Source organism: Sinocyclocheilus rhinocerous, unplaced genomic scaffold (genome assembly GCF_001515625.1).
Source record: "Sinocyclocheilus rhinocerous isolate Xijiao unplaced genomic scaffold, SAMN03320098_v1.1 scaffold5898, whole genome shotgun sequence".
Lineage (NCBI taxonomy): Eukaryota > Metazoa > Chordata > Actinopteri > Cypriniformes > Cyprinidae > Sinocyclocheilus > Sinocyclocheilus rhinocerous.
Genome location: NW_015656642.1, coordinates 430,811 through 440,323, shown reverse-complemented (window position 1 = coordinate 440,323; position 9,513 = coordinate 430,811). Strand labels below are relative to the sequence as shown.

Here is a 9,513-nt window from a genome sequence, read left to right as displayed (position 1 = left end):
ATTAATATTTTTTATATAATTATAATTTTATAATTTTAAATATTAATATAATGTAAGTGTAATAAATACAAATAATAAAGCCAGCCCATTCTTATCTAAATAATCCAGGCTCCTCACACTGTGTATCGGCTATATATGATTTAAACACTAAGGAAAAACAATCATCAAAGGGGAAAAAAATAAATTTAAATCACTCTTGAAATTATATTAAGAAGAACTTAGAACATAAAATGTTTTCAATAATAATAAAAAGTTTTACAATTTCACCTTCAAAGCTATGGTCTTGTAGACCTTGTCGTAATAAACTCCGCCCATATATGTGCTTGGCCAATCAGAGGAAACTCAATACTTCAACTCATACGGCTAACTTGTCAATCATGTGCAAATAAGCCCCGCCTACACATGCGCTTAGCCAATCAGAGAAAACGCAGCGCTTCCACCTTCACGGCGAGCTGGTCAGTCTTGTGTAAATAAACTCTGCCCACACGCGAGGCGCGTCCACTTTCACGGCGAGATTTCGGCGTTAAAAAAGTTTCTCAAGTAAGTTTTGTGTTTTGACAACTTTGTCTTATCCTCAAGAAACGAACGAGCTGTCTGGTAAAGACGTTGCATTGGTAATGGCTGCAGAAAGCGAGCACGATGATCCATTCCAACAAATTCTGCATGAAATCGGTGGGAAAAGTAACATTCATTTAATCAGCGCTGTGACTGGACCTGATGGAGACACCGGGGGATTACAGGACTTTATCGCTGATATGTTTAATAACGCGGAGCACGAAGAAACCACTGGCAACAGTAACGGCGCAATCACAATCCAAACGAATGTGTCACGCACTGATCGATCAGAGCAGAGTTCATCCGATCACTGCAGCAAGAGCGAGAAACCAGATCCACCCAAGAACATAGCCGCGAGCCGAAACATCGGCGGAAAGCAGAGATCCATTCAATGCTCCGTGATCATATTCATCTTCAAACACGATTATGTGTGTAATAAAGAGAATCACGTGTGTTTGAGGGAGATTCTGAAGGACGTGCGAGCTCGCGTAAAGAGAAACGCGCTCCGCCCGGCGCTGCTGGGACTCGTTCACACTGACGGTGATCAATCGGAGAGTCGCGATTCAGTGGAATTGCTGGATCGATCACTGCGATCAGTGTTCATTAATCATCCCACACAGGCCATATGGACCGGCCGTTACGTCACAAAGTCCCCGGATTTGTTGCAGGCGATCAGATGGAACGCCTGCAGGGCTGTGAAGTCTTCAGTGTCTGCAGGTTAGAGATCCAACCCTGTGGCCTGCTGTTCTGTGACCGCACGTTTGGACGGGGCAGTCCTTAGGGGGTGCAACTGGCCCGCTTGAGGGTTGGGCAACATACTCCAACATGATTTCATGAGAAAGCAACTATTTTACGACAAGGCGACTTCGTACGAATTTGCATAATGTGATTAGTACAGCAATGTAAGATTTTTAGAAAAAAGTAAACATGAAGGACCACCCCTAACCCCACCCCTGAACCTAACCATCAGTAGGCAGGGGCGTGTCTACGTGGTGGCCAGGGATGGCACCGGCCCCCCTGAAATTTGGCCCCAGGTGCCCCCCCTACCAGATGTCTTGCCATAGGCTTGTTTTTAGTAAATTTCTAACTGCATCTGGCAGTGGCGGATCCTGGCATGTGTAGGCAGCTGCCTAGGGCCGCTTTCTTCTCTTCTTTATACTTAATTTTAGGCGGTTTCTATAGTGTGATCTTAATGACAATGTCGAGAGCGCATAATGCTCTCCACTCCCAAGCGGATTCTCTAGGCTGCATTTTAAATGGATTATTGACTAGAAAGCTTGCAAAGAGTGCTCATAACCACTAAAAAGCTGTCACTCTTTGTTTAGTGAGTGTACACGATGTATTACAAGCCACCCTCTTTTGAGCCAGTGCCCTGACTGCCCCCCCCCAATTTAAAATGCTCTAGACACGCCCCTGTCAGTAGGGCGTAAGCAGATCGTGCGAAAACATACGATTATATGACCGTAGATTGTACAAATATTTCGCCAAAAGTTAAAATAGTTACGAATTGCTAAGAGAATGTGTTGCGTAGTCTCAAAACATTAACATCAACACATTCTCATGGCAGTTTATAACTGCTTTACGTTTTGCAATACTTTGAGCATGACACTCCATTCTAAAAACCTGATCTATTTAGAAAATACAATTCTTTTTCGCTTGGGCGATTTTGTATGAATTTGTATGCTGTGATTCATACGGAAATGTGATTTTTTTTTTTTTACCCCTCAGTGGGGTGTAAACAGCGTACGAAAACAAACAAATGAGATTGTACGAATTAGCTATCAATTTGGCAAAATTGCCATGAGAATGTGTTGAATAGTCTAAAACCTCAACATACTCTCATGGAAATAGATAACTTTTACTTTTTGCAGAGTCTCGCACATGACACTGCGTTCTAAAATCCTAATCTTATGAGACAACGCAATTATTTTATGATGGATTCTGTATAAATTTGTATGGAAACATGCGATTTTTAGAAAAAAATGTAAACATAAAGGTCTACCCCTAAACCTAACCCACAGTGGGATGTAAGCAGATTGTACAAAAACGTATGAATGAGATTGTACGCATTAGCAACCAATTTGCCAAAATTGCCATGAAAATGTGACACTTGGTAACTATTTTACGTTTTGCAGTGTCTCGCACATGACACTGCGTTCTAAAATCCTAATCTTATGAGAAAACGCAATTATTTTATGATGGATTCTGTATAAATTTGTATGGAAACATGCGATTTTTTGAAAAAAATGTAAACATAAAGGTCTACCCCTAAACCTAACCCACAGTGGGATGTAAGCAGATTGTACAAAAACGTATGAATGAGATTGTACGCATTAGCAACCAATTTGCCAAAATTGCCATGAAAATGTGACACTTGGTAACTATTTTACGTTTTGCAGTGTCTCGCACATGGCACTGCATTCTAAAAACCCAATCTTATGAGAAAATGCAACTGTTTTACGATTGGGTGAAAAAAACGTGACCACTAAGGTCCACCCCTAAACCTAACCCTCAGTGGGGTATTAGCAGACCGTATGAAAATGTATGAATGAGATTGTATGCATTAGCCACTAATTCACAGAAATGTAAAAGTTATGAATTACCATGAGAGTGTGTTGCATAGTCTCAAAACCTCAATGCACGCTCATAGAAATGTTATGTTTTTCAGAGTCTTGCGCATGACACTCTATTTTTGAAAACCCGATCTTGTGGGAAAATGCAACTATTCTATGATCAGCGATTCTGCATGAATTTGAATAATCGCAAAACCTTTACACATTCTCTTGGCAATTCGTAACTATTTTACGCTTCGCAGCATCTCACACATGATAGGCGTTCTAAAAATGTGGCGCTCCAGTTAAAATAAGATAACTTTTAAAAATCACATCCCTAGACTTGCGTTTTTTCATTCCACTGCCCTGCGTCGCATGTTTTTACATCTCACGTTTTTACTGTTTTCCATTGTTTTTCTATGTAAACATGCGCTAGACTGACGCGTTTGACCATTGCACTTGTGTCTTTTGCAGCATTTTAGGCATGACATGGCATTCTAAAAACTGAGCTTTAAAGGAGACATATTATGCCCCTTTTTACAATATATTTTCCAGAATAGAGCTGCGCCAATATTTATACATTCACACACAAGTTTACGTTAAAAACACACATGAGCTACAAAAAAGAGTTGGTTATGTCTGTGAAGGTAAACAGCTGGGAAATTGTTTTGCTCAAACTTTCACCATGGCGTTAGAACTGGTACACCGTTGTCGCTTGTGAAAACACAATAATGGTGTTACAGTAATGGTGTTTATTGTTAATAAACGTACAGATTAAGGGGAGGTAATATTATAATGAGATCCCTTTGTGACGTCACCAAGGGAGTGAAATCAGACGCGCTCGTTTTCTCAGACGCTTGCAGAAAAAGGCTTACCAAAACAAAGTGATTGGGTTAATCTTTTTCACGTTTCCTTGGTTGGTAGATGCACCAGGGACCTGATTATAGCACTTAAAACCTGGAAAAGTCCGATTTTCATGATATGTCACCTTTAACCTTAAAAAAATGAGTCTCTATACTTAAGACCCATTCACACCAAGAACGATAACTATAATGATAATTATATTAGCGTCCACACCAACACACAACATTGTTACGTTTATTATAAGCGTTAATATATAAGCCTTTTTGCCATCTGCCACATTAAATGCTAAAGCTCCTTAAAGTCAGTGAATTCTGATTGGCTGTCAGTGTTTTTAACTGTTCATCAGCAGGAAAAAAAATCGCTCTGAAAGTGATACCAATGATTTTGTCGTTATCCGTATAGCTGTAGTGTGAACGATAATTAAAACTTTATAGTTATTGCTATAGTTAACGTCCTTGGTGTGAACGGGCCTTCAGCGGTTTTTGTTTTTTTTAATTCCACTACTCCGCATCTTGTATTGTTAATAGCAAAAGCATGTTTTTGCTTTTCTATTGTTTTTCATACTACATGTACTAAACAGACCCGTTTGACTGCTTCGCTTGCGTCTTTTGAAGGATCTCATGCATGAGGGGCCGTTAACACAACGCATTTTTGCATTGGAAAACATCTCATTTGAACGTTTTCATACATTCTGCTTACACCCCACTGATGGTTAGCTTTAGAGGTAGACCTTCATGCTGTTTTTTCTCTCTCTAAAAATCGTACATTTCTGTACTTATCACAAAATTACGTTTTCTCATGAGATTCTCATGTGAACTCCTTATTTAGATAGCATTTTTGTGTGTGGATTTTGGGCAATTATCTTCTCAAAACCTTCTGAACAGCCTACCTAGACAGCACTGTGAGGCATCATTGCCAAAAAATAGCCCTTTTTGATCATAATAGCCTAAAAATACTGTGAGCTGTTTATCTCTAGACAGTAGTTTGTGGCATCATAGTCTCAAACCCTAGTGTGCTGCCCATCTTTTGGGCTTTTGGTTTACTATGTAGGTCACAACTCTGGCTGAATCACATGATTTGGGGGACTATAAGGACTTCCACTGCAGATGCGGCACACAACAGACTGACGCCAGACCGTCTTAGCTAATAGACCAAAATAGATTAAGAACGAGCCTCAAACTGTGTGCCTGTGTGCTACACAGGTCATATACTCTTGCACTATGACTTACCAGTCAGGAAGATTTGGAGAAATGAGAAATGAAGGCGATGAAAGGCTGCTAGAGCATTATTCATGATGCATTTTTAATAGCTCAGAAGGATATATCACTACTATAACAGTAGCATACAGAGTTTATTAGTATTAAATAATCTAATGTGACAATTGCTGGACGCTGTGATTGACTAATGTATCAATTGTTTTGTTTTTTAAATAAAAGAAACAAATTGTTGCATTAAACACACACACACACACACACACACACACTCACACACACACACTCACACAAAAGTAACACGTGCTCAAATTTTCAGTCATCCAACTGACATTTCGTATACAAATACTTAAACAGGTTCATGTGAATAAAAGAAACGATAAGTTGCACAGTATAATAAACAAGAAAAAACAATCTTTAAATATTGTTAAACCTTTTTTGGGGGGTTGCAAGGAAAAAAACAAAAACACACCTTTACAAAATCTTAGAAAGACAGACACTCGTACATGACTTTATATAATTCACCAAGGGATTCATTGTCTTTTGATAAATATTTTATGGAAGATAAATAAGTTTTACACTCATTTTAGCTTTTTTTTTGCCACGAAAAAGAAAGAGAGAAAAACAAATAAATAAATAAATAAACTATTTCTTAATCTCAATTCTGACTTTTTCTCTCTCGCAATTCTGAGTTTATCTCGCAATTTCTCAGAACTGCGAGTTAAAAGTTAGAATTGGCAGATAAAAGTAAGATATAAACTCAGAATTGCGAGAAAAAAAAAGAAATAAAAACATGCAATTAATTAATTTTATTCCGGGCTTGCATACACAACAGAGTACCAATTTCACTTATTTGTGTACACTAATTTGTGTAACATGCATTTTTTTTTTCTTTCGACTCCTTTAATTTATTTTTTAATTTATTTTTAATTTATTCAAGCACGATTCCTTCATGTGATTCTGAAGCAAAGAAGGGAATTCATTTTAGCTATTCAAAACGTTTTCAGTCCTATACAAGACATAATGTTGAATAAATGAAAAACGGAAGAGTTTACGTCAGGCTACGTTGCGTTTATTTATTTACTTATTTATTTTTCAGATTAAAAAAAAGAAAGAAAGAAGGAAATGTGTTCCATGTTGCACCACCGAGCGGCTCGATCAGCCACAGCGTCACGAGCTGTTTTCTGAACGGCACAGAAGAAGAGCCGCTGTAGGGTTGACCGCCTCAAAGCCTGTCTGGAAACATTTATTTTTTATTCTTGCCCCACCAATATATTCATTTGAAAATAACTGATATTACTCTTTAAAAACAGCCGTATTGCTAACTTCCACGCCCATGCATTCTGCAGTGTGTGACTGTAAACGAAACGCCACATCATATTCAGGCGCAGTTTTCGGCGCGCCCCGCAGCAGCGCTCATTGTCAGATGAGTTTGTGCCGCTGCTGTGTAATAGCGGTTGATCGCTCGTTCTCTCGCTGCTTCATTGCGAGTGAAATAGACTTTCTTCTTCTACTGACTGTTTGTGTGTTTACATCCGTGTGCTGGAGGAGATCCGGTGACCGTCACAAACAGACATGATCACTTCAGCCGGTGAGTGCTTGCGAGTGAACGGGAAAGAGTGCGGTTGGTTTAGCTGAGTCACACAGCTAACGGCTAACGGCTAACGCGGCGCATGAGCTTTACGACTTTATTTGTGCTTGATGCAAATAAACTTACTCTTGTAATTACGCTATATGTACTACTTTAGCGCCTAAATGCAGCGGTGAGAGTGTAATTGTTTGCTAATGTCGTTTCTCGTGACATTGAGTGGTTTGTTTACATCAGCAACCGAAACTAAGAAATTGGCGTGTTGTATTAAAAAGTGTGTTATATGTGTCTCAACATTGTCTTTACTGTACAATACTGTTATTTGTAAATCAAACGGGTGTGCGAGGTTGTTATAATGTCACTGTCATTATGGACCGGTATGACTGATAGATAGATGGATAGATAGGCTGAGAGACAGATATAGAGACAGAAAGCAAGAGAAGGCAGTAACTGCTTGCGCTGATGGTGTTTTTGCTGTTCTGCAGCTGGTATCATTTCCCTCCTGGATGAAGATGAGCCGCAGCTCAAGGTACAGCAGGAGCTCAGTCACATACAGCTCTACAGATACAGATATATATATTCACGAGCTTCTCTTCTTCTTTTAAAGGAGTTTGCTCTACAGAAACTAAACGCCATCGTCAATGACTTCTGGGCTGAGATTTTAGAGTCTGTGGACAAAATGTAAGTAGCAGTGCTTGATTGGTTTAGAAGAGAATTGCAGCCAAAAATGGCTGTGAACTCATCTGAATGTGGTTCTAACCTGTTTTAAGCAGGGTTGTGTTTTTTTATTAATAATAATAATAATAATTGAGAAGTGTAGCCCATGTGAACTGCATGAATCTGGATGAAAAAATAACATGATTGTTGTAATATTGTAGTTTTACAGCAGTTATGTAAACTAAATTATTAAGTACTCATTTTTATTGTACAGTATAATAGTAATAGTGAGATTTGTAATACATTGCTTTAGTGATTTTCTCATTTTTTATAATTTAAGTAAAAAAATAATAATTTAAATACTACTGATTATTATTAATTACTTGTTTATCTAGGAAATCTATATCGTGCGATAATTATCGTTATTGATTTATCGCCCAGCCCTAATTACTTGTATTTGTTTTTTAATACTACAGTAGAAATGAAATAGTAATATTTCTTTACTGTTTTTTTTGTAATTTTAATAATAATTAAATATTTCTTTACAGTACAGTAGCAATATTGCAATAGTAATATATTTATTATTAATATTGTTTAAAATATTAGAGTTTAAATCAAAAATACCGTTTCGAATAATAATAACTCTTCTTGTTATTAATTGCTCGTCTTTTGTTTTTACAGTACAGTAGTATTATTGCAATAGTATTATATTTCTTTATTGATTTACTTTGACATTATCATTGTTAAAATTAAAATTCTAAATAATTTTCATTTTATTTTTCAAATCATAAAGCTAAAAGAAGAAATTAATTACTATATCAATAATACTATTGAAATTGAAGTATAAAAATTTGTAAATAAAAAATATTATTAAAGTGTAAAAATGAGTAATTAATAATAATCATAATAATAATAATAATATATATATATATATATATATATATAAATAATATTTATATTTAATTAGTGCTTTTTATTTTATTTATTAAATATAAATAAAATAATATAAATATAAAATAAATAATTTATTAAATGTATTTATTTTGTTTTTTATTTTATTTAAATGATATAATTTTTAATGAAGAAGTATTACCATTACAATAATACTACTGTAGTGTAAAAGTGATTAACAATTTCTGAAACATTTCATATGAATGTTTAGATACTTTTGAAGTGATGAACCGTGTTTTTCTCTGTCAGCGAGGTCCTGTATGAGGACGAGACGTTTCGTAGCAGAGCGTTTGCTGCACTGGTGGCCTCTAAAGTGTTTTACCACCTCGGTGCTTTTGAGGAGTCTTTAAACTACGCTCTGGGCGCTGGAGATCTCTTCAACGTCAATGACGTTTCCGAATATGTGGAGACCATTATTGGTAAGTGATCAGGGCTCTCTCAATTCTATTTGAAATAAATGAATACTTTTATTCATCAAATTTGACATTAAAGACATTTATAATGATGTGAAAGATTTACATTTCAAATAAATGCTGTGCTTTTGAACTTTAGAGTCATTAAAGAAGCTTGAAAAAATATTAAGCAGCTGTTCTCAACATTGATAATAATCAGAAATGTTTCTTGAGCAGAAAATCAGCATATTAGAATGATTTCTGAAGATCATGTGACACTGAAGACTGGAGTAGTGATGCTGAAAATACAGCTGCGCATCACAGAAATAAATTACAGTTTAACAGAGATTCACACAGAAAATAGCTGTTTTAAATCATAATAATTTTTCACAATATTATAGTTTTTACAGTTTTTTTGATCAAATAACTGCAGCTCTGGTGAGCAGAAGAGACTTACCAGCCTTTTTCATTGTGTTATCCTTTTGCCCATCAGCCAAGTGTATTGATCATTACACCAAACTGCGTGTTGAGAACGCCGAGCTGCCAGAGGATGAGGAGAAGAAAAGCATCGATCCTCGTCTCGAGGGAATCGTCAACAAGATGTTCCAGCGCTGCCTGGGAGATCATATGTACAAACAAGCCATCGGCATCGCGCTGGAGACTCGTCGCTTAGACATCTTTGAGAAAACCATCCTGGAATCTGTATGTTATTTATCTGCACAGTCTTACATCGAATATTAATA

At 36.7% G+C, this 9,513-nt stretch overlaps 1 protein-coding gene across 1 annotated transcript in view; it reads left to right on the top strand.

Annotated features, from left to right (window-relative positions):
• Window positions 1–6,588: 6,588 nt before the first annotated feature.
• The window catches only part of psmd1 (proteasome 26S subunit, non-ATPase 1), a 52,121-nt gene continuing 49,196 nt past the window's right edge, over window positions 6,589–9,513 (top strand). The window contains exons 1-5 of the mRNA XM_016528568.1: window positions 6,589–6,773; window positions 7,256–7,299; window positions 7,378–7,451; window positions 8,628–8,797; window positions 9,264–9,472. Of these exons, the coding sequence (XP_016384054.1) occupies window positions 6,758–6,773; window positions 7,256–7,299; window positions 7,378–7,451; window positions 8,628–8,797; window positions 9,264–9,472 (513 nt within the window). The 5' untranslated portion in view covers window positions 6,589–6,757. The remainder of the gene's footprint in view (window positions 6,774–7,255; window positions 7,300–7,377; window positions 7,452–8,627; window positions 8,798–9,263; window positions 9,473–9,513) is intronic.